Source organism: Oenanthe melanoleuca, chromosome 2 (genome assembly GCF_029582105.1).
Source record: "Oenanthe melanoleuca isolate GR-GAL-2019-014 chromosome 2, OMel1.0, whole genome shotgun sequence".
Taxonomy (NCBI): Eukaryota; Metazoa; Chordata; class Aves; order Passeriformes; family Muscicapidae; genus Oenanthe; species Oenanthe melanoleuca.
In genome coordinates this window covers 123,310,671-123,336,946 of record NC_079335.1, presented here as the reverse complement: position 1 = coordinate 123,336,946, position 26,276 = coordinate 123,310,671, and the positions used below count along the sequence as shown (strand labels likewise).

The window sequence follows — 26,276 nt, the reverse complement described above, 5'->3', positions numbered from 1 at the left end:
GCATTCTCTTTCTGTCCCTTGAGGTGCAACCCAAGTGGCTGGTAGCCCATCAAACTGAATGGCACCTTTAATGTGTTCCTCCTTGAAGTCTGAACTCAGTTTACATGGCAAATGACTCCCTCCAGTGAACACCTACAGTGATTTGTATTTACTTTGGAAGATCTACATTTTTCAATGGATAAAAATGAAGAGAATAGGCCTCTGACATTACAAAACATTCAGTGCAGACCTCTGTGCGAGTTGTTTCCTGAACCAGTTTACACAGAGCTGCACAGTGCCCCAGTTAAGGTCTACTAATAGGTGGATTTAATTAGCTGCTACATAACGTCATGTCCACACAGTTTGTCTGCTTTGAGAGATCTTGCTAGTGCTTCTGTCTGAGATATTATTAATCAGTAAAATCTCAGAGCAGTAGACACTGCATTCCAGTTTGCAATGACAATGCACTCTAAGTACTACAGAAAAGTAAACATAGTGCAGTACAGAAATCTTCAACAGTCAGGTTTAAAACAGAAATATGGTTCTAATCTTAGTTACAAATATGACCCTAAATCCTGTAAAAAACCAATATGTATTGACAAATACATGTAAGAAGTATGAAACCGTGTGACAAATCATAACAGTATTAGGCACTTGTTATTTACAGGAAAATTATTATCAGTTTAATGTGATTTTAATCTGGCAGAAAATGTTCAGGTAGAAGTTTATGCTCTTCTGGTTTTAAGCTTTGCATTAAGAGCTAAGTGGATGATAGACCATACTGCCTCTATGTTTCTTCTCTCTCAGTTAGCAAATGTTAGTCTGAAATATAATTGAATGCAAATTTGAAAATAATCAAGGAAAAAGTTTCAATTTGGAGGTGCAGAATTTAGAATAACATAATCGTACTCAGAAGAATGATTCAAAGAAAATGTTCTTCATGTTGAAACTTGAAATTTGAGGAGGGGAAAAGCTTTTGTTCCTCTTTTTTTTTTCTGTATGATCCTTTTTTTAGAATGAAATGCAACACAAAGTGAATCTCAGCTGGTTTGGAATTATATTACCATCTGGGGGAAGATTTTGAAACAAGCCAAAACTAACAGATTTTCACCAGCCCCTTAAGAATTCTAATTGCCAGGAGTTGGGCATTTCTTAGGAGAAAATTGACAGTGCAGTAGTGTGAGTCTGCAAGATTTGTCTTGGCTGCAAGGTCTTCTTGGCTGGAGAGAATTTTTTTTTGATTCTTGTAGAATCACCTAGAGCTCAGCAGACATTTTTAATGTTTCTAGTTAGACAGTTTCTCCTACTTCATCTGGAAACTATGGCCAAAGCTGCAATTAACTTGTCAAATCTAAGTTTATTCTTGATGATGTTGTTGGTTAAAGGCAGTGTTGAACAGAGAGGGTCAAGCTGCATGCCTCAGGGGCTGTATAGTGCACTTTGGAGTCCCTCAGTAAAGATTAGCAATTAAATTACTAGTTTGAGTCCAGGAAAGGTCAAGAGTGATTAACAATCTTTGTTCCATTGGTTAGTGGGAAACAGATGTAAAATGAAGTGATGATCAAAATCCAATTCCTAGTAGATATTTTACATCATAGACACCAAACTCCTAATGATCCCTTGTTAGCAATCTGATTAGAATGGACAGTAATTGAGCAGGCACAGACAACTGCCACTCAGCTTCCACTGCCATTCCCCATGACCAAAATTACTGCCATTTTTGGTCTCAAGGACAAACTGAAAGTTTCAGTCTCTCTGTCTGAGATTTTTATATTCTGTTTGGAAATCCTTCACCCTAAGTAATATCAAATCATATTTTGAACATAAAATAAAGCTGAAAATTATTTGAAGGGCTCTGAATGCAGAATAACCTGCATTTTAACTCTGGAAGGTTTTATTTGGTGATTTTAAATATATGTGGTTGATCCTCAACTGGATTAATCTGACAGGATCTGCTGAAAAATTAGTTAAGTAGCAGTCAGTGAACCTGGAAAAAGATCTGATTCTGCATTACTCAAAGTACACAATCATATTTAAGGTTCACAAGTGGTTTTAGAAAATGTATAGCAAAATTATGTGTATTATACACATAAGGCCTGCCCCTCTTTTCCTTGCCATCAACCCTTTTAGGATTAGGTGAGAGGTTGTATGTTAGGGGCTTGAAATGTGTAAAGGTTTGGGGCTGGGGCTTAGGATTCAGGCATTTTCCTGGGGTTGCTACCATGATATAGCAAAACTTAAATTCCAAAGCTTTTTATTCTCATACTCCTGTAACTCATGAGTGATGGAATGCTATTCTTGTAAATATGATATCTTTTAGACCAAATCTGTGTACATGCTGTTCTCCATGGAAAAGCTGTTCTGAAATTACCGGGAAGCCTATTCTATTAATTCATCTGGGAATATTGCTGGATTACAGTAGATGGAAACTCTTCCATATTTTAGCAATAAAAGCCATAAAATAAATGGACAAAAAATTTCAGTGGATGAATAAAAGGCCTATAGTATCTTGCAACAATACCAGCTGGACTTTTCTTACTGTTCTATGGTCTCTTGTCTTAGTTATCTATAGAGAAAGCTAAGAAAGAAAGCATTCTAAAAAGCTAATAACTTGAAAAAGGTAAGATTCTTCTGGTTTTGTGGAAGTATATAAAAACTATATAGTTAGATTTTTATACAGTAAGTTGGAAACAATGGAAAGATATTATTGTCATTCACTTGGTAGGTTATGTACTAGCCAGAGCTGGTGTTGACTGACTGCTGAAAGATAGAGGGACCAGAGAGATTCACATTTTGAAAGACATTTTTAATGTCTTCCAAATTGTGAATCCAATTTTATTTCTTCTTTTTTTTTTTTTGTCATTATTTACAACGACATTACAACATTCATACTAGACATGAGTATGATAATTTTCTCTACAATTTTTTGGCAGAGGAACAAATCAAACATTTCTCATTAACAAGAGCAGTTTTTCCTGCTTCTGTAGAAAACTGGGACCACCTAATGGTCTGCAAGTTGGTCTTGTTGACACAACTTCTAAGCTGACTTTGTTTCCTTGTGCTTGTGTTCTTTTTAAAACAGCTAGTGGCACTATGTATAAGCAATTATTGGAATTGGCCTTTTTATTGGTACATACTGGATAAGACATGGAAAAGAGAAGTCCAGAGATTTGTACTAACTCTTAGCTCTGCAATTGACTTAGGACATCACTAGCATTTCTTCTTTTAGCTTTGCCTTTGTCAAGTATGTTTCAGAGAGAAATCTTTCTAGGTCAGTGACTATATATGTTTAACTTCTAATATACCTTAACCCTGGCTACAGGGAGGTCTGTGAGCATTGCAGTAATAGTAATAATACATAACACTAACTACAGGATCTGAAAGGAAGTCTATTCTGAAAATACATTTAAGAGAAACACAAGCAAGACTGCAATTTACTCCCTGAAAAAAGGAATTGCTAAGCACTTATATTTAAATTAAATTCTTTTATGAGTTCATTGAATGTTATTTAGCAAGTATATTATAGCAAAGACATGTTACCTTTTGCCTTAGAATGAGGATATTATTGCTTTTTCATTTTTATCTTTTGTATCAGCATTTGGCAAGTAACAAATGAAATTTGCTTGCTAATGTTAAATTGTTTTGTGCTGCTGCTCGGTCACAAAGATATAGAAGGATGAGACAATGGAAACAAGTTATTTGATTTTGGGCAGACAGATGAATGTAACAGTGATCTTGACCTGTCCTTGATTAAATGTTTATTCTATGAAAGGCAAAGCACTTAATTCCTGTCTGAATCACTCCACTGAAATCTAGTTCATGCAGGAGTGGAAATGCAGATAGAATTGGCTCAAATATTTCAGTGTGGTCAAGGTGCTGATGTTTAGAACTGTCTGAGGTCAAAGCAGAGTGGACTCCATGTATCAGTCAAAAAAGACGAAGGCTTTCTGAAACTTGGTGTGAAAAGTTTGTGTTTATTTACCTGTTTTTTGTGCCATCTCATTGCTGAACTTGAGCAGATGTTGGACAAATAATGCCGGATTTTCCCTGAAACCTGAATTTTTTAGACTCTACGAATATGAAAACAGGATCTTGAGTAAGTCATGAAGCCCAAACTTGTAAGGATTCCAGCTTAATTTTCCAGACTCCAGTCTTTAAATTTAGAAAAAGCCACCTGGCAACCAAGATTTGCAGGTCTCTCTTTAGTCTAAGCTTGTTTTGAAAGCCCAATTGATTTTTTTTACATACCTGAAAAGTTCTTGGGATACAAGGTCAGAGTAATAAATGTTATGTTTTTATTCTTTATGTAGGATAAGTTATATAATTCCATCACTACTTTATTACCCTCCAGTCATTTTGTTACTATGCAATTTAAAATATTTTTGCCATAAACATTTAGAGAAAGCTCATAGGTGTGTGGCACTATATTTATAATCTGCCTGTAAGACTACAGTTCTTCTAGTCGTCCTGTCTGGAAATGCAGTGATAGATCAAGACACTGGAACTAGTTTTGAGGTGAGCTGGTAAACTGAGAATGCATTGCATTTGCATTAGAATAACCAGTGCTGCAGTATTTCTCTTTTTGAGCTAATACTTCTTGCTAATTGGAAATGTCTGGAGCTTTTATGAAGGCTGAAGGCTGGGAAACTCTCTGAAGGGTTTATGAAATTGGTACTCAAGACTTGTTTAAAAAAAGAATGTTTTTGTTATCTGAAGGTGTTCAGGAAAAGTCAGCAGGCATAAAATAATCCCAAAGAAGTCAGTTTACTAGATCTTGAACTGTCATGCATTTAACTTGCTTCAGTACATCTTAATAAGAATTTAAATGGTGTATCAGAACTGCTCAGAGAAGACTCATGGCCCCCATAGACAAGCTCACAGTGCTGCTCATCCTAGAAGCTGGCATGCTGGAGCAATACTCACGTACCCTCTTCCTAAGTTTTTTGTTACAGTGTGAAAAACTTAGCAATGAATAACCTCCTTCAACTTATGTGTCAATGCCCAAAGGACTCTTAACTCATCTCAATTTAAATTAATGACCTTAGTGATAGTATTAGCAATTGGACCATGGCTCTCATGAGCCAGCTATTTGCATATGGAATTTGATTAATCCTGCTGGCTATCAATTTTCACTTTTAATTAGGTGTGGTGCTATTGCAGGAGAAAATGCAAGACTACTATCAGGCAGCTACAATGTTGATTTTCTATTGAGTATTCTATTCTGTTTTGTTTGGCTGTGGTAAATTCCCTGACAGTGTCTGTTTAGATCAGCTCAGAAAGGCTCCATAGACCTTAAAACAAGTCTGTGCAGGCTCAGTGGTATTCAGCACAAAGAAGCACCATACAGATTAAATATTAGTAGTTTATAGGATGTAGAGAGATTGGTTTATGGCATCCCCCTCCAATACTCAGTAGCTCTGTTCCTCTTAATGGTCTAGGAAGTCTCTTGTAATGCATGTCCAGAGTCACATGAAGACCAGCTCTGTGGGCAAGCATGGCCAGGACTTTTACTGAGGCTGCTTGGTTTGCCTGCATCCTGACTGAGCAAATGTACCCTGATGAGAGAGTCCTGCTCAGATTTGGATCAAGACTAAATTGTGCCTGGATCTGTAAATATGTAGCATGTGGTGTCTCCTGATTTCCAACAGGCCAATCCATATTTCTTTGACATCTTTGCACTTTGGGAACATTGCAACATGTTTGTGTATGTCATAGCCAGGAAAACAATGTTCAGCACTTGGCTTGCCTAGCAGAGCTGGTGCCCACGTGCTGCTTACTGCTGAGCATACCCCTGTAAGAATTAGCAGACCTTTGCAAAACCATCAAGAAAATCTCAATAAAAATTAATTGAATACACTTGCAGTAGAATAGCTGCTTAATGCTTCCCTTCCTTACCAGAACAATTTTAAAGAAATACATCTCTTTCCTCAGAAATTAATTTAAATAGAGATTGATATCCACTGGCCAAAAAAAATGAATGATCAATACCTATTAAACAAATACAGTTGGAAAGGCAATATTTTTATTGCTGTGTCTTGTTAAAATTCGAAGTGAAGAAAACCTTCTTTGAGATCACAAAAGACTCATGAGAAGTTAGTATGTGTATCCAGCAATGGCATGAGGTGAAGATAAAGACATAAAAGCTGGTAGGGATATGCCAAACTCTGAACATTGGAAGAGCTTCCTCTATGTTTTTAAAATTACTTTCCTGAAGTATTCAGCTGTTTGTAATAAATGAATAACTCATGCTGAAGAACAGGGGATTTTAATGAAAGGAATTTATATTTTTGCAATAAAATTTCTTGTGGGAGCCCTTTTTGTTTTTGTTTCCCCACAAGCATCTCATATAGATATAAAATTCCTTTGTGTGGCAATGTGCACTCTGCAAAGATCAGTGGGAGTTAAATCTCCTCAAAAGACATCTATGTTCAAATTCAGATTTCTAGGATGCACCCATGAATATCTATGTGGAAAGTGACTTAGTTGTATCAACATTCTATTGCTTTTTCTGTAAAAAAAATATAGCATCAGACACAGGAGCAATAAACTCTTTGTGTGAATTTAATTTTATTTAAATTTTACATTGACAATGGATGATTGAAATTGTCATGTAGAAAATTAGTAATATTAATAGAATATGTTAATAGTGCATGGTGGCCTTGTCCATTATATAGTACCAGGATGTGTCAAGCTTTGTCTTTTTCACTTTCCTCAGAAGATATGGCTGCTCATATGATAATGAATATTTTCTTCAGTGTGTTACACAAAAAGCAAACTATAGTGCAAATTTTGATTAAAATGTTGCTCTGTGGCCTTTCATATAAAATCTAATTTTATTTAATATTACTTTCTACATGTATGCAGAAAATGGCAAGCTAATATTAATAAAAGAAGGCTTACAGGAATGTGGAACAAGAACAATAGATCCTTGTCAAAATTTATTTACCTAGCTAGACTTTCATTTCAAAGTGAGCAGCACTCTGTGATACTGGCATAATATGGGTCTTAAAACTCTGTTAGACATTTTTAACCCACTTTAATTTATTCCATGGTAGTTTAATCCCCTGCTGAACACGGATGGGGTGAATTTTCAAAAGTCATAATCCACTGAAGTAAAATATCTGTAATGACAACACAGACAGCAGGCTTCAAGAGTTTAGTTTAAATTATTTCCAAAAATGTAAAACTTAGGGCAAGAGTTAATAGGATATTTCATACAGTTATATTTCAATCCTTTTCCAAACCTTTATATATTCACTTGCATCTCTGCTATCAGAAATACTTGGGCTCAAGTTCTGTTCTTTTAAGGCAAAAAACCAGAAAGCTGTAAAATTCTAATGCAACGATTTTCACAGGATATTGTAACTCCTTTGGTCCTTCAGTTCATAGACTTTTATATGTGATAGCATAATATTTTCTAAACTGAAAGAGAAATGTCATTTTACAAACTGAACACCTTCCATTCTGTCTTAACTGGGCACTAAAATGAAATTAAGATACATAATACCACACTATCTTCATCCTTCTGCTTCTCTAGGATTTTTACAATTTACTTTATTGTTGTGTGAAAATTTGGCCCACAAACTGATTGTGAAAAGTTCATGCATTTCCTATGTATTTGAAATCTACAGTTTTACACTCTCTTTATACCTTTGGAGCTGCCTAGCTCTGGAAGTAGCTGTGACTCAGACATCACTTTATTTTCTTTAACCAGGAAGCTCCTCTAGTTCCAGCTGTAGGCTTTTACAGCTTTGCCTGGCCTCAGCATCCAGGCACCAGACTTCTGCCTGAACCCCACAGGAAAAATGCAGCCTCTTGCTAGGTTTTGTTGTGCTGTGCTGGGCCAGATTTTGGGTGGCATCAGATAAAGCTGGCAGGTGACTTGTTCAAAACAATAGGATGAGAATGTTCTGAGAGTGTGAAGTAGAGATGATGTGGTAGGGTGTTTCACATGATAATTCAGAAACAGACAAACGTTTGTATGTGATATTTATTGAAAATTAATAAATTCATAGCCACACTCCCAACTTAAGCAGTCTTTGCTCTGCAAAGAGTTGAAAATGAAAAAGATTTTCTGGTATAAATAGTATATTCTTCCCTCATTTTGCATTCCTTGATAAAATCAACACTTAGGCATTGTTGAATGCATGGTGCAGGACCAGATGGACTTCTATTTCGACTTGCTAATTCTTTCAAACTCTTAAATGAAATAGACAATGGCAACAATTACTTATTTTTTATCCCTCTAAAAGCTACATGTCTGGAGAGAAAACCATGAGTTTTCTCCTCTGAAAAACAGCAGTAACTGCAGTACCTGTCTTTGCTCCTGCTTTCCAGGAAAAGGGTGGAACAAACTCTAAGGCTGGTTTTAATCACTTCCTCTTATGATTCTGTGATTTTGATTCTTTGTTCAAAGATCCCGGTCTTACCCAGGCAGGTAGAGGAGCCTGGATGTTTAATTTTGAGTCTGATTTCCACTCTGAAAGTTTCTAAAAGAATTAAAGAAAATCTTTCTGTATGTCTGACTGTCACAGGGGAGAAGGCAGCACTGGCAGAATGAAGCAGAGAAAAGGAGGAAGAGAAAAATATCTATGAGGGCACTGCTACTAGAAGAAATGTCTCTGTAATTATAACCTAAGTCTGATTGATTTAAAGTACCTATCTGTCTTAGATGATTAAACACTTTTTAAAACCCTGCTTACTAAACAATTCTTTTAGTCACTAGTGAGCAAAACAGGATCAAGAAGACTAATTTTTCACATTCTAAATACACGTGAAAATGTTTCACATTATTAAATCAAACTCAAAAGATAACAGAATAGTACAAATCTACATTGTTTCTTACAGGAAACCTCCAGATTGGGAATTTCCTGTATTTAAAGGGAGGAGCAATACTAGCAAGTGTGCATGCCTATGAGAACCACATCACTTCATCAGCTTCAGCATGCTTACAGATGGGTAGGGATTCTCAGCAGGACTGGAGAATTTCAGAAGGCATTTACAGAGAGCATTCTTTGCCCTTCTTCCAGCCTACAACCTTTGGTTCTCTCCATAGAATTGTCTCCAGGACAAGTCACACATCGTAGGTCAGATTATTCTTGGCTGTTATTGGGTGACTAGCTGAAGGGCGTTTGTTCAATTTGGAAAGTTCATCAATAATTAATGGCTGTAGAAGACACAATCCATTCTGTTTCTCTCTTAATCATGGAATAGGCCTAGAATTCCAGGTGAATGAATAGATCAGTGAATCCCACCCAAGATCATGGACCTGACTGGCCAAGAATATGATATAATTTAGGGACCTAACAGCTGGCAGGCCACCAGCTTTTTTAATCAGTCTGTTACCATTCACAGGGCTTGTAGCAGTGTCACAGCTTAGCCCACAGTCCAGGAATGCAAGGGAGAAGAAACGAAACTCTAATTCTTAAGGATTTTTTCTAGGAGCAAACACTTAAGGTGCTTTAACATCTTTGCATTTCCTGAAAATTATTTGAGACTAGTTGGTTCTCCGACCTATTTATAACAGGCAAATTACATTGTGTAGAAAGCACAGTAAAATTGTAAATTTTACTAGCTTTTTCCTGTTTTGCAGAACAGCCATTCCAATATCTTAGTATTTTATGATAACAACTGTAAGAATTATTATGCACCTAAACAAAGCAATGTTGCTACTGTTTTATTAGTACTCTCATCTTTCTGTGGGTAAAATTTTCTAATTAGTCTTTGATTCTTAGTCAGATCTCAAAGAGATATCAACTGATACAGGCACTGTAATTTCAATGATGTTAAATTTCCCTGAATTTATATCTGCTGCTGTCAGCTGAATTTATATCAGCTTCTTGTCTTGCATGACTGCTGTTGTGTGAATAATGAAAAAAGCTCAGGTAGCTACATTTTTGTTTTAACAAGGGCCATTTGAAGCCAGAATGATAGCTCATAGATTAAAACCAGAAAAATACAGAATTTAAAGCTGAGTTGTGCACACTTAACAGAAGTATTCTGAATTTTGTGACTCCTAAGGATGTTCTATACAAAAATTGCAGTAACAGTGTATGTTAAGTACAATTTCTTAACCTAAAGATAGTAAAAAAAGATAAAATTATATTCCCTCTCCTTTCTGTTTGACAACAAATTATAATCTTTTATGCTTAAAATGAATTATACAAAGTTATTACTTTAGAAAATATTATTGAAACTTTCAGATGCTTCTTTTTCTATGGTCAATAATCAATTCAGTGCTGTTTTATGAACAAACCCAAATAAAATATTAATTAATATTAAAATATTATTAATTAATAGAGACAAACAACTGAACAAATAATGGAAGGCCATATTTGCCATCATACAGGGCCATGTTTCTGCCACATCCTGAATACTGTGTACCATTCTGATCTCCTCATTTTAAAAACAGAACTGGGAATGGAGGAGGACAAAAAGGAAATTCAAAGGTATAAGTATAGAATAACTTATGAAGGAGGATTATTTGTATGATTCAGGAGGCTGTTAGGGCTGGAAAAGAGATCAATATCTGTTTATATTATGGATGGATATAGTTGAGGCATGTACTAGTGAGCTAGGAGGAGGCTTCCTCATGGAGCTAGGAATCATCAAATTTTCCACACAGTGGTATTTGTAGAAAAAAAAATACTTAAAACATATCAGCAAAGAAAAGAAAGGAGGAGCATGGGAAATTTGGATAGAGACAGAGTTTTCCATCTGAAGGGTTCTCCAAAGAAGGTGTCAGGAACCAGGTCAAAACAAACCATAGGAGGACACAGAGCTGTGGAACTCATTGCTGAAGTCTCTTATGAATGTTTAAAGTTTAAAAAGGGTCAAAGAGAACAAATGCACAAGAGATCATCTGTTTAGAGTCACTGAAACAGAAAACTCATTTGGTCCTTCAGTTCACAGACTTCTATAAGTGATAGTACAATACTTTAAAATTGAAAGAGAAATGATGAAACAGAAAACATATATAGAAACAATATCTAGCAGAGGAAACTAGAATTATTGGACAGCTGGGAAGAAATTAGGGGTCTAGAATACGCTTGTCATGTTCTTGCCCTTCTCCAGACATCTCTTATGGTTACTGTCAGAGACAAGATGATTTTTCTAAATGAGTCTTTGTTTTGATCCTGCATAGCCACTTTTGAGTTCTCATTTGACATAGTAAATGATGAGTTACTGTTCTGTTTGTCAGACTCATCTGAGTTTGCAGATTTTTTTGAATGACCAACATGAATCCTTATTCTTTTCATGTTATGCAGCAAAAAGTTTTGTAAGTCAAAAGCAGAAAGGTCTGTTTCTGTGAAATAGCCATGTATGTGTTTTTCTGTTTGTCTTTCCTTTCCAAAGTCTCCATTTAAGAGGTACAAGTCCTTCAGTGTGTTTTACTCTCTCCCATTATAATAATATCTCCATTAATTTGCATTCTCAGTTTCTTTGTTTATTACCAAATACCTGTAGAATATTGATTTTGACTTTTCTGGAAATTATTCACTGAATAAAATATTTCCATGCCATCGGTAACTGTAAAATGTGTAGAAAGCTGCAGGAATAAAAAAATGGATCTAAATGGAAGAGTAAACTCAGTCTTGTTTTCCCTCCACCCATTGCATAAACAGGATGAATATAAGGACACTGGATCCAGTGCCAACTTTCTGTGTGCTGTCCTGCCTTGATAATGGTCCAGCTTATTGTAATGCCCATCAATACTCTCCTACCTATGTTGTACCTGAGATATCTTACTGAGGAAAGAAAATTCTGAATTCTGTTCAGAGCATTTGCAAACACAGTGCTGCCAAATTCTTACAGTGCTGTGCCAATAAAAACAGTCTTGGTTTTTGATTAGTTATTTACCTGAAGAGAGAGGTTTTTCCAACTTGAGTATTAGATTGTTTGTTTGCATTTTCATTTGCTCTCAAGTAGTCATATATTCAGAGGAATAAATACATAATTTCCAAGCCAATACTGTAATTATAAGTAATGAACTGTAGTAGAGCTAGAATAAAAGAAAAAGAGTGAGAAATCAAGATGCATTCTTTACCTTTTTGAATTACTATTTTTTAAAATATCAAATCGATGTCTTAAATTAATGTTAATATACCTATGGTTGATTTTACAAAGAGAAGAGGACCTAAATCACCACTTGAGACCTTCATGGTTTAATGAAATTCCTTTTTAACTTCATTTTCTCTGCTCCAAATGTTAAGGTTTGACTTGGCAAAGCATTCAGGGCTTAGTGTCTTGAAAGAGAACTCCTAAATTTCTGAGATAAAGAAACTGCCTATCCTTTAGGAAGTTCTAAAAGAGCAACATATATTAATTAAAATATGCTTAATGAAGCTAAAAATTAAAAATATTAATCACCATCAAAACATAGGATGCAAAATGAATGGAGTATTCTATTTTAATAGATTAAAAATATAATTACAGATTAATTCCTGTATCTTTCAAATGATGCTTTTGGATATTGTGACCAATGAAACCACTGTCTTTTCTTTTTCAAAGAAGAAGTAGAAGAAATGGAATAATTTTTTTTCCAATTCTTGTTGGAAAAGAGTTGCCAGGCAGCAGTAAAAGATCCTGGTACCTGTTCAGTATCAGTAGGCTTTACAACGCAGTGGAAATTCACACTTTCCAGTAAAAGTTAAAGACCAAAACCAAATGTCAGTGTGCCATGCTTAATAAGTGCTTTTCCAATGACACTAGTAGCACTAGATAAGCACTTCTAATTTTTTTTGTTCCTTACTATCTTTCTATACAAACATTTCTGTCATCATCATCATTCAGAACCATTTCTGGCTATGCAGTCATGGAGGAAATATCCCTACTCAGCCCTTTTGCAACACTGATTTATTGCACTACAGTGGTGTTTTGGGTTAATACTGGTGACCAACTAAGCACTTCACAGTTCTTTGTTTACTTCTCCCCTTTCCTCAGTGGGACAGGGAAGAGGAATGGAAGAATAAAAACAAGAAAACTCGGGAGTTGAGATAAAGAAAATTTAATAACTGAAGGATAAATGGAAGAAGAAGAAAGAAAAGAAGAAAACAAACCAGAACAAGTGATGCAAAGGCAACACTCAACTCCCAACCAACTCCAGTGGGTAGAATGGTGACCAACCAGTTCTTCAACAAAAGATGGCTATCTCCTCTAAGTCCCCCACTCTTTAAATTGCTAAGCTTGATGCTACATATTGTGGAATATCCCCAGTGAATTCAGGTCCTCAGCTCAGTTGTGTCCATTCCCAATCCATTGTGCACCTCTCCAGTCTATTTACTTGAGGGGCTGAGAGAGAAACAGAGAAGGCCTTGGTGCTGTACACTGTTCAGCCAGAGCTAGAACATCAGTGTGCTACCAGCATTTGGGTCAAAAGTCAAAACCACAGCAGAAGAAAATGGACTCCATACTAGACAGAGCCATTGAAACTGAGCCAAATATTTCACTGTTTCATCTGGGAGTGACATTTGGCCATGGAAAAGAAGGCAATACTGGTTATAGTGAACTAATTGATTAAACAGAATGTGGAAGTTTTTGAATTATATGTAGGTATCCTCAAGGAAGAGGACAAAAATACCTCCATGGAATTTAGGCTGCTCTGTGTTTTATTATCCACTTTGTATTGACTCTTTCACAATCAGTTTCACAATACTAAGTGCAAAACCTCATGTTTTTGCATCATCTTTCTTGTATTATTGCAACCTTGTGTTTGGGAGGAAGAGAGATTGAAGAAAACTGAATCAGTTCACGTGAAAGGACTGCTGCATCTGCAGAAATGCTATTACAGAGTAATGCTTGGGTGTGTGAGTCTCTGAGGATACTTTCTGTAGCATATAGTGTACTACTAATATATGAAAAAGCCATTGGATGGAGAATGTTAGTAAAGCACAATGAATTCTAGAGCTTTTTTATTAACGCTTTGTGTGCTGTTTTTTTAGTGCTCTCACAGACTCTTGACTAGGAAGGGTAAGTTCAGGCATTTACTCATGGATGCAACCAGTTACCCACACTGAAAATCATAAAGAGAGGTCTCAGGGCTAACTGCACAGCTAGAAATCTTTCAGATATTGCAAAATCTATGACAGTAACAATCAGTTGTATCTGTTAGATTGGGTATGAAGCAGCATAGAATGCATGTAGCCTCAATCATCCATTTCCATGAAATACACTGGCTTTCAAAAAACCATGTATTGGATCAGTCATCAATCATTTCAGAAAATAGCTCCTCCCTTTCATGAGTCTTCAGTTTCACATATCAAAAAAAAAAAAAAAAAAAAAAAAAAAAAGACCTATTTTAAAGGTTTTTATAGTCTCACCTATTGTTACATGGAACTGGTAGTCTAATCCTATGAAATGTAAATCATTAGATGAAGAAAGGAAAACAAAGGAAAAACTAACTGCAAGCAAAGAAAATGAGAGTGGTAAGCAATCTGTATCCTACCTACAGATTGCTGATTTACTAGCTCTGCTAGCTAGCTGCTTAGATTCATTGTAGGTTGACAGATTCATTCTAGACAGGCACATTTTTCCTTTTAACCACATTTCTTTTCTTATTTTGCCCTCTTTCCCCATATGCCATAGAAAAAAAATATATTTTGAGTCTCTTTCTCTCTCCCTGTGAAATCTTCATTGCTGCTTCATTAACCAGTGCACCATCAGTGCATTTTATTACAGCTTCTCTCCTGGCCTACTGTGTTATTGCTAAGATGCAGCTATGAACTGGCTATCAAAATGCTAGTCTGTGTTTTAATCCTTCTGTCCATTCAGAAGAGGGGGAAGTTGTGTCTTTGGCAAAACCCTGAAATAAATCCATATTTTATCTGGTATCCTTACTGGCCTCACGTGAAATGAATTGGGGAGGTATCGTGTAGGATGCGACAGATTTATTTTCCTATTTATTTGCTGTGAAAGTCTGGGGGCATATCTCCTGTCTGATCAGTGTATTAAGACAATTTAGACTGATTTTATGTATGTGCCTTCAAATGACCTTGAAAAACTACTGAAGTTAATGAAAGTGTGTTTCAATTTCATGATTGTTAAGAAATGAAAAGGCCATGCTGTGATAGATATCCTCTGTGACATATACCGCCAGTTGTACCAGTAGGGAGGGGACATGATTTAAATACTATCTGGTTTCCAATGAGTTTCCTGGGTATGGAATGCACTTAATTCATTTTTAAGTGAAGAGAAAGATATAACTGCAAGTATGATAGAAGCACATAAATCAGTGCCAGAACACAGAGGAATAAAATGGGCATTTTTGGAATCTCATATGAAAAGGGAAATAAGAAACTTGATGGCTTCTTCAGAGAAGTGCAAATGTTAAAAAATTGGGCAGTGTACGTGGTGCAAATTTTAGGGGAAATAGGACTGCAGGTGTTGTCAGTCCCTTTCCATCCACCCTGCACGAATTCCTGCCCTCCCAGGTATGCTCTGTCAGAGCTCTCTGCCAGTGCTGCATGTTAGACAGCTGTGAGCCTGCATCTGTTCTCTGTTTTCCAGTCAATTAAAACAAAGAGAAAAAATATAAATAAGACAAATTGCTCTGACAGTAAATTTTGTGAAAAACTATGCCTTAAATATAGGATTTTGTAGGAACTTAGCACAAGATTTTCTGTTCTTTTAAAATATGATTTTTCAGGTTTTTTTTAATCACTGCTTTCAAATTGGTGCCTCTATTATTTTTTTTTTTAATATACAAAATATAATATATTCATTCTCACACGGATCACTCTTTAATTTGGGGAAGAAATGGTGAAAAAAGAAGTGAAGCGAGGAAGGAGAAATGCTTGTCATAGATACTGACAAGGCAAATCAGTAGTTGGTCTGTGAGGGATTATTAGAAAAGGATGTGACTCCTCCTGCATTAACTGACATGGAGTACACAGTATGTACAGCTGTCGACTCAAAACTCATTAAAATTTTCATTATTCTGTTATTTATATTGTAGTTGTGATTGAAGGTCCCAGCCAAGAACATACACCAATGAGTATTCATAAAAGGAGTAGGGAAATTGTATTATTATTATTAGATTCATAATGACATGGATTCCTAGCGTGGTCAGGCTGGCACCACCAGGACAGCACCCTGACAGCAGACTCCAGGGGCAGCAAAAATAAATTAATGTGTCTCTGATGGTGGAAGATAAAGCAACTTTGCAGAGTGAGCATTCAAGCAAGAACACTTCACTCTGAGATGCCACATACAAGCTGAAGGACGAGTGTGTACCTCAGTTTTTGTAGTAATTCATTACCTACTCATCACTTACAGACATCACAACAGACCAATAACATAAATGTCTGTGATTAAATCTGAAGGCCTATTAAAAAAAGGGGCTAAGGAGAAATGAGTAACAACTACTTGGAAAGTGAAGGAAAACGGACATTTCTCTTTTGGTTTACTGAGTAGAGAGGTACAATTTAATTTCTAAAAAAAATATTTCTCTATGATTAGGAAATCTGGTCATTTTGGTCTCAGGTGAAAATGCTGGAGTTTATACCACATATCTCAATATATTGTTTTTTTCTTCTTCCTTTCTTTTTCAGGTTACCTGTGCAAATTTAACAAACGGAGGAAAAACAGAACTAAAATCAGGAAGCTCTAAATCCACACTAAAGCACATATGGACAGAAAGTAGCAAAGACTTGTCCATCAGCCGACTGCTGTCACAGACTTTTCGTGGAAAGGAGAACGATACAGATTTGGACCTGCGATACGATGCCCCAGAAACTTATTCTGAGCAAGATCTCTGGGACTGGCTGAGGAACTCCACAGATCTGCAAGAGCCTCGGCCCAGAGCAAAGAGACGGCCCATCGTCAAGACTGGGAAATTTAAGAAAATGTTTGGCTGGGGAGATTTTCATTCCAACATCAAGACTGTGAAGCTAAATCTGTTAATAACAGGGAAAATCGTTGACCATGGCAATGGGACGTTTAGTGTTTACTTCAGGCATAACTCCACTGGTCAAGGGAATGTATCTGTGAGCCTAGTGCCCCCTACAAAAATAGTGGAATTTGACTTGGCACAACAGACGGTGATTGATGCCAAAGATTCCAAGTCCTTTAACTGTCGAATCGAGTACGAAAAGGTTGACAAGGCTACCAAGAATACACTCTGCAACTATGACCCTTCAAAAACCTGTTATCAGGAGCAGACCCAGAGCCACGTGTCATGGCTCTGCTCCAAGCCCTTTAAAGTAATCTGTATTTACATTTCCTTTTATAGTACAGATTATAAACTAGTACAGAAGGTGTGTCCTGATTACAACTACCACAGTGACACGCCCTACTTCCCTTCAGGGTGAGGACCAACTTGTGTCTGAGACTGAAGCCTGGGGAATAAAAGAGTTCGAATGACAGGGCTGTAACCTCAAGGAGGAAGGCCACATCTATTGCCTGGAATGTGTCTACCTGCTGCTGCTGATGTCAAATGGCTGCAAATATGTTAGTGGAAAACAATCTAATGTAATTTTTGCCCAGTCAGCTCCATGTATCAATCTAGGTGTAAATCACTATGGATTTGAGATAAAACCATACGTACATACACAGACACAGACATACACTTTTCAGTGCACATTATTGAGATTCCTGTTAAGAAATCTTTCATTGTCTGATATCTAAGGATTCAGCATAACCTATCATCAAGCAAAATGGATTAACTAGACAGTACAAGGTTTCTAACACAGACTGTTATGGAAATCTCCTTGAATGTCCTTTGAGCACATGCCAATCAATAATCCTCATTCATGCATTCTACTGCTTGGAGTAGCTGTACTGGTAAATAATACTGTAGGAATAATACTTGTTAAAATGGGAAAAAAGTGTGTTTAGAGTTCAGTATTCCGTATTATATGAACACAGCAAAGTGTCATGACTTTTCCCAGCACACAGTAGGCACATTCAAGGTGGTGTTGGTGGCTCTTTTTCCATGGAGCAAGCCTGTTTCTAGTAAAGATGGGCAAACATTTGGAATTTACATGTGAGCAGACATTCTGGTTTAATGTTTCTCTGACTCTTTAAACTCTGATTCTTTAAACTTGTTTAAGTTTAGGCAAGCTAAACTACTTATAAACTGGAATTGGTCTCTAAGAAGGAAAATGCCAGGCGGAGGACATGTAAGTTATAAGTGGCTGTCTTATCTTTATTACAAAATATTGTAACAAATTCAATATCCTAGTCTTCATTTGTATGAATGGTTTGTATTGTACATAATTTAACCAGTGTTATTTGAGCTGCTTATTAATATTAACTTGTAATTGTCTCTCTGCTTGTTATTGGTTAAAACAATCAAGGAAATGAGGAATCCATTTTATCAATGTAGCTGTAAACTCCATTAAAAGACAGAACTATGTACAAAGCATTTATTCAGCTAAAGTATTGTTGAAAGCTATACATATACAACATTACAGTCTGTCTGTATTTAGATATTTTATTTCCAGAGGAAACAATGAACTGTACATAAAAATAAAAAAATCTTAAAGTTGAGTTTCAATATGTACTGTGTAGATAGTAGTTTAAATAGTTCTGACAAGCGGGTAATACTCCAAGTCTAATATGACTTTCAATATTGTCTCTTTGCATATGTACATATATAGACATCTGTTTATGAATTTGTGTGTGTGCATATTTGTGCGTGTGTAAGTACATGTGTGTGTGAGTGTGTGCAAATACCTATATATGTTGAATACATAAAACTTTCTTGAGCCCTTTTCCTAGCAAGCAGATCTTATTACTGAAGGTCTTCTAGTTCAAGCAGAAGCCCCCACTCCGATAAGAAATTACAGGTGCAGGGCTTGGTTTAAAATTAGTCATTATAATTTAGAAGTGGGAAAACATAGAGCCACTCTCTGTGTACAAAGGCCTGTCTTTGCCTTAATTCTAGCCTCCTGTGAGGTACTGATCTCTGTGGAATGAAGAGATCCCTTTTTATGGTACTAGGAAATTTTTTCCTGGAAGAAAAAGCTCATAGCTTTTATATAAATATCTATATATTGTGGATAGTGGCATACTTTATCCCAAACATCCAGAAAACCAGCAATTGTAAGAACTCCATGCCTAAAAGAAGATTGCCCAAAGAAGAATTCAGTAATTCATATCATATCTTTCAGAATGATCATTCCTGGAAATGTTTTCCTTCCCCTTCCACTCTTTCCCCCATGTTCTGTGTTCTTGGATCACAGCTGCAAATACAAATGTGGGTCAGCTTCCAACTATGTTCAGCACTATGAGCAGCTTCTCCAAAATCCCAACAAACACTCCACTATTGTTTCCAGAACTGAAAAGTTCAAAAACCTACCTGTTGATGACCTCTCTTGCTGAAATGTGCAGAACTTAAATGAGAATGGAATATGAATACGAATATGAAGCAAATGAATAACATTAGTGAAAGTAAATATTCTCCCACTGGTGTACCAGTAGGAGAGGAGACTTTCATATTATTATTGCTTTGGCTTCTTTGGATAGATATGCTTGTGGGAATTTCTTCATTATGTATGACATTTCCCAGGACAAAATTGTGACCCCAGACTGTGTGTAGATTTGGAGAAAGAAATTTTCCAAGCCATGTTTTTCATATTCTGATCTCATTCAGGAATATGCTGACATACACAAAATATTTTTTTCCTTTGACAGGGATTATGATTAAACTGGTAGTGTTTATCCCTTATGCTCTATGAAAAGTAATCGTTATGAATATAAACCATAAAGTAATTTGTGCTGTTACCAATAGTTAGGTCTTGGGCCTATTAAATCAATAGGAATTTTGCTATTGATTTCATTACAAATTTCCATTTAATAGTAAGTAGAACTCGAGTGTTAAATATGATTAACAATCTTAGCAATCTGTATCCCAACTGAGCATTATATGGTTCATTTATATTCCTGGAAAATGGATGTGAAATACTATTGCTGGAACAGTTTCATTATTTTCTATATGTTTTAAAACTTCCCATCACTATATGAAATATATACATTCTGTTCATATAAAAATGTTTGTCCACTTTTCAGGTAACATCCATACAAAAAGGAGCTATTAATAACGAAATGGTTTTAATCCTATTAATTGTGGTTGTTGGTATTTTATCTGCATCTCTCACAGTCATTCATACTATTAATCAGTCTTAAGCCTTTGAAGAATTTGCTATTCTTCATAAGCATTGTTGAGTTTGAACTTGAAAAAGTTCTTTTGGTGATTGAGTTGTGAAACAGTGATCTAATATCAAAATAGATAATGTATTACTTAGGTGCTAGTTCATTGAATTTCATTCAATCTATTTGGGAAATATTTTATGTTAATTAACTTTGTTAAATAATGTTTTTGGTTTTGTCATTTGAGAAGGAATTTTAATGAACATGAATGTGTTAAGTCAGTTAAACAATGTATGTATGAATGTCTGGGTCTTGCACATGATCAATGCCTTAATTGAGTGCTAGGCCAGGCAAGTGTTGCCACGCTATAACTCACTAATTCTAGAAGTAATAAAGATGTATATCTATAAAGGTATATTTTTAGGATTAAAGAAGATTAAGTTACTTATTTTTAAGAAGTGAAGAGACTGTTTCTGTTCACTTTTTTTTTTTTTTTTTTTTTTTTTTAACTATTAAATCATGCTTTGGCTCTTATTTTCATAGAGAAATCACAGATAGAGCTATTCTAATGGAACTAATTATTTCTGGTAGAAAAATACATGAATCGTACACTTGAGCAAGTATCAGTATATTAAAATTGCCTGGCATGGATCAGTGATATTATTTATGTGTCAGTTCCTGTACTTTTGAAAAAAGGAATCCAAGATATAGGAAATAGGTGATTTTCAAAAAAACCTGCAAAAATCACTGATCAAAGGTCTAAACAGTGGTGGAAACCTGTAAGGCTTTCACTTGTTAATTTTATCAAAATATTCCAGCATGGGGCAGAAAATATACTATCTCTGCTCCTCATGAAATTACTGGTAAAATTTTATCCTTTTCTCCCTTTTTCCTCTCACACTGACAGTAAGCAAACTAATAAATTCATCTTTACACAGACATTGTTTTTCAAAGTTTGCCCATACTTAAAAAGTGATGATATCAGAAACAGTTGAATATTACTTTACTAATTTACAGTAAACTTAAAAATACTCAAGCTCCATATATAGGAGAGCAGAAGGAAAGTCTTATGGTGTTCTGATCATCTTAGAACAGAAATTTAAATACTATTTGAGTCTTTTGGTCAGAGGGCAGTTTTACTGTGATCAAATCATGACATCCTCATGAGTTCTGAACGCTGTGTTCTGCATTGCAATTCTAGTAGAATATCATAAACTACTCTGAAAATTATGTGTTAGAGAATCGTGGAAGAAAATGGATTAAAAAATGTCTGCTAAGCTTACTGTAAGAACAGCCTAAAGCGTAGACAACTGATCTGCAGAATTATTCCTCAACAAAAGGAAATGAACCTCAGTCTTGGCATCTTGTGGGTCCTTCTATGCCCTTCCGTGGCAGAGGTAGTAAAATCGTATCTGACTGCATCTATTAAAGAAAGAAAGGCTTTTCTCCAGTGATTTGTGCTAAACTGCATGTCTTAGGACTGCCAGAGACCTCAAATGGCTGCATCAAGGATCTGTTGTGTAAGGAGCTGCATAATATACAGTGTATACAATACCTATTGGGGAATGGCTTTGATGCCAAGAACTCCTAATTTTCAAGACAGTGTACAGCAGAGTTATTGTGAAACATGTACTTATAAATTTGAAACATACTGTTTATGACTTTTTTTGTTAAATATACACAGTTCCCAAATAATAAATATTTTCAAAATCGAATACTTACATCAATTAAATACAAGCACTCTTGGCCTTTCTGTTTAGTTACAGTTACCTCTTTAAATAACGAATACAAATACTATTTCCAAAAAATATTTTGACAGTGGAAAAATAGAGTATTTCATAACAAAAAAAAAAGAAATTTTATTTTTTCTTAATTTTTTAATGGTCAGTATCTTAATAAAATCATGATAAAATTTGCAGATTAATTAATTTTCTGGATCAATTTGACAAAATAAATATCTATGGATATGGTTAACACTTTTTGCTCCTTGTGAGAGGAATGCTCATTAAAAATAAACTGTCATTTGTAAAGATACAATAAATTGTGGGACTGTGGGGAATATTATATTTCCTTGAGTATTCTTGACAATATGATCTAATAATTGTAGCATGATTTCTCCAAAACCTTGATGCATCTTATAACTAAAAATTAAATTTTCTCATTGTTTCCTGTATTCTGTGCTAATTAGTTAACGTACCCAAACTAGGAAGCAGATTACTTTGTTTTGTACAGGAGTATTTTCTCATTGGAAAATATCTATAAAATTTTTAAATTCTGTTTGAGGGACACAGCTGGTGAATCTCTGCTTGAGCTTGGACTGATGTCCTGTGTATGATATACATAATTTGGAATCCTTTATCTTAGTTTGTCTTTGGAATAAAGAAAGAAATGTAATTTTTTGTAGGTGCTTTATATCAGGAGCAAGGCAATGAATTACTTGAACTTTAATTCTAACAGGGTTATAGTCCCATTGCCAAAGAAGGAATTTGAGAAGAAGGGGCATGTTTGGGATTTATTTCTAGTTCAAACTGTAACTTAGTCATGTATCAAGTAGGGATATTGCTTTGAGGGAAGGCTTAAGTGGTGTGTGAAATGAACTTCTGCCTGTTGATAATAAGAATTTAGAGGCACCAAAAGAAAATTTATAAGTTTGTAGCAATTCATACACATCAGTGAAGATGTAGCAATTAACCATTTCAAAAAGTAAATCACTATTTTATGAAAGGGCTACTTAGTTTCTGGGAAAAGCCCAATGTTTGCAGATCTGTTCATCACAGAAGATAAGAAAAGCCAGACTTGGCAAAGGCATAAATAACATGAGATCATTAGTTCCTCATCTAGGTCACAGAAAATCTAGGATGAGAAGAAAAAACCTACTTAGAAACAGGTAACCCAAGGAAAAATGAGATCACTTATGGAGTGTAAATAGAAAGTCATAATAATTCTTCCAATATCCAATAGCTATAATTGTTTCATTTATTGTGACTTATTTATGAAGCATTTTAAAATTTCTTCTGTGAAAATTAAATATTTTGATTAGTTACAGAGTGGAAATAAAGATGGAATTTTTTGCAAGGAAGTTTCTACAATTGCAACATACTCCTTCCAAAGGCAAATACTCTGAACTCCTTTCAACTGGCTACATGTGGAATCCAGAACGGTGATTGCTGACAGTGAACAAACCAGAAATAATAGAACTTGGATGGCATGGACCACAGTGATCTTGAGTTCATGTTAATTTTGTTGTGTTTATCTGTTTCTGGCTTTGTGTTTGTATTTTTGTAAAAGCATAAGAAATACAGTTATTTAGCCATGATTCACTTTGACACTCTAAGTGTGGAGTTCACTCATGAACTCTCTGAAACAAACTGATATATAGGTGTGTGACATTAGGTGCTCTAGTCTTTATTTTTCTAATGATCTGCAGGTCATGTCCAGTTAATAAGGTGAACAGACACTGCAACACAGCTTGTGTATCAAATGAATTCCCAAATGAATCTTCCATGACTTGAGAAAAAATTACTGAAACCTTTAGCTGATGAAGTTCGGTAAGTTAGCTGTAGCACTTCAGAAAACAGGAGTAATGCTCACAAATTTTGAACTGTATTTTTCTCAAGAGCTTGCCAATATTTTCCATTGCCTTCCAATTTTATGGAATGGTAATATCTCCTCTGCATATCAGAGATTTACCACTTCCTAAATCAAAGCTATTGCTCTGAGAAATGTTTTAGAAAGTAATTTCTCATTTCTCATTGAGGAACTTTTTTCTAAAACTTCTTGTACTATTCTTCTACAAGTGTTCAGCAAGTTTCTACTTCTTCCCTTCAGACTATGCTGTTACTGAATTTACTCTCCCAAAAGAAGGCTTTTCCTCCTACTGAGGTAAAAGCATCCCTTTCATTTATTCATGGGAATCACACAAGTTTGCCCAATTTACTTCCTTTTGCTAATTGCACAAATTTTACCTGTAAAGTTGCTTTTAATTAACCACTCCAAAAGAACTGTGTCCGTCTTTTCAGAACAACTCCTATATCATCAGTCTCTAATAAAGACCATAAAATGAATGCAATATTTTACATGAAATTCCAATGATGAAAGGTCTCATCACCTTTCTCTAATGCAATTCCTTCATATTCATAGTTACAGTAGTTTCTCTCAGGTCCCAAACTGCAAAAAATTTACTGCTAATGAGCTTTCCATTATTATTTCTATTAGAAGCAAGCCTTAATTTTACTGCTTTCCAGTGTTCCTTCTCATTTGAGTTTTGAAGTCTTCAGAGGTATTCATGCCTACTTTCCTTTGCCACTACTTTATGCAAGTCTACCTCTTTAGACCCATTTTTTATACATTTCTAACCTCACAGATGTAAGAATTCATTAGCACATTACTTAGACCTCTAGCTAACTGCTGTGATGTCATAAAAATCGGAAATATTTTATTGTTCTTTTCTCATTGATTTCTGGTCTGCCTTCTTCCCTGATTGGTGTGTTTTTTTCTTATTCTGAAGTCCATTTGTCTGCTTCAGATCAGATGTGAGCAGTGCTCACTGATGTGTTTACACATAGGAAGGGATGAAATGTATAATTCTGTTTTCTATTAAAAATTGATCTAGTGAGGTGATTGTGTAAACTCTTTTAGAAATACTAAGTAACAAGGGGGAGTTGTACTTGTAACTAATCTTCAGGTATGCCATTAAAAATAAATAGTTATTTTAGTCATAGTGCTGGGAACTAATGTAAAAAAAAATTGTTGCCTTTGTCTAAGTATCACTAAAGGCAAAGTGATTAGCTTGGTAGTAGAACAAATCAGTAATAAAATTTCATATCATTCCTAGGAAATACATACCATTTCCATTTAGTTTCCCTCTATTTCTTGTATCTTCCTAGGTGGAAGGCAAATATACAATTGTAATTGCCAGCCTGTAGACTCATTCTATTCCTTTCACTTTGTCTTATTCTCCCCCAGATATTTACATTATTTTAAAAAGGCTTTACACTGGATTCCTTTTGCTGCTCTTATATGAGTTAGACCATATGATGATGCCAAGAGAAGGCAATTAGCTTTCTGTAACTCTAATCTCCCCTTTGACCTTTTGAATTTGTAAATTTCCAGAACTTTTAGTTTATCTAGTTGGCAGACTTTAAATTTACTCTTCACTCTTTTTAGAGCAGGAACTGATTTTTTGTTTATCAGTTTAAGATAATTTCTATATGCTGTCTTTGTGGGAGAGAAATGCAGCCAACTCAAAAATTTATTTTTTAGGCTAGCTGGGTTATAAAATGCAAGCTGTAAATTCAGCAAAGAACACATTCAATAATGAAAATTATATATGGATAACTAGGAGGTGCATAGAATGACAATTAAGTAAGCAAATGCAAATGAATAATAAAAGAACACATATAAATATAAGCATAATTTGCATATATTATAATTAACATCTTTATTTCTCTTTTCAATAATGAGAAATATAACACTAAAATTTCTTTTTACAAATAACAAAGATAAGGAAGATAAGTTAGATGAGAAACTGAAAAATGGGTGGTAAATGATCAGATATAAAATTAGAGTCTCATTAACTTGTTGTCAGGCTTCACTCAATAGGTGCTGCTGCTTCATAGCTAATTGCAAAGAATATGTTTGAGCCAAGCACACACCACTAAAAGGTCTGCATTTTAGTATGGCTGCTCTAGGTTTAAAAAGAAATGAAGGGGAGTTGCAAAGCTGTTTGCTTCTGAGCTCCTGCCCAGAAAGTTTCAAGAATGGTTAGACCACATGGAAAAATGTTTGTCTGTGAATAGTTTTTAAGATCCTCCAGCGTGCTTAATTACCTGTTCTTTCTAGGTAGATTGTCTCCAAACTCAGTAGTTCTCAAACTGAATGTTCTTGTACCCTTTCCTCAAAGGAAGTTAATCTTGAAGTCTCTCACTTTATTACTGCTGTTCTTGCACTCACTCCTAGAGCATGTCATGATGTTAGAAATGAGAGTATGGATCCATTTGTCCTTGTTTCCACTGTTGCTCTGCTCTTGTACCCTTCAGGATGGTATGCACCAACTCTTTCAAACTGCTGGTATGCAATATCACAATTGCACATGAAACAATTATTTCCTTCCAAGTCTTCTTGGACTAGGAAAGAAAGCAGGACCTTCTCTTATAGCACTCTTTTATGTTTTTGAAGACTGTTACCATACTCAGCCATCAGTCAGTGTT

The 26,276-nt window shown here is 35.3% G+C and overlaps 1 protein-coding gene across 4 annotated transcripts in view; it reads left to right on the top strand.

The window, feature by feature from the left end:
• Positions 1–18,470, top strand: part of NXPH1 (neurexophilin 1) — a 161,139-nt gene extending 142,669 nt beyond the window's left edge. For all 4 annotated transcript variants that reach the window (XM_056484229.1, XM_056484227.1, XM_056484226.1 and 1 more), the window contains exon 3: positions 16,527–18,470. In XM_056484229.1, coding sequence (XP_056340204.1) covers positions 16,527–17,285 — 759 coding nt within the window. In that variant the 3' untranslated portion in view covers positions 17,286–18,470. The remainder of the gene's footprint in view (positions 1–16,526) is intronic.
• The last annotated feature ends 7,806 nt before the right edge of the window (positions 18,471–26,276 follow it).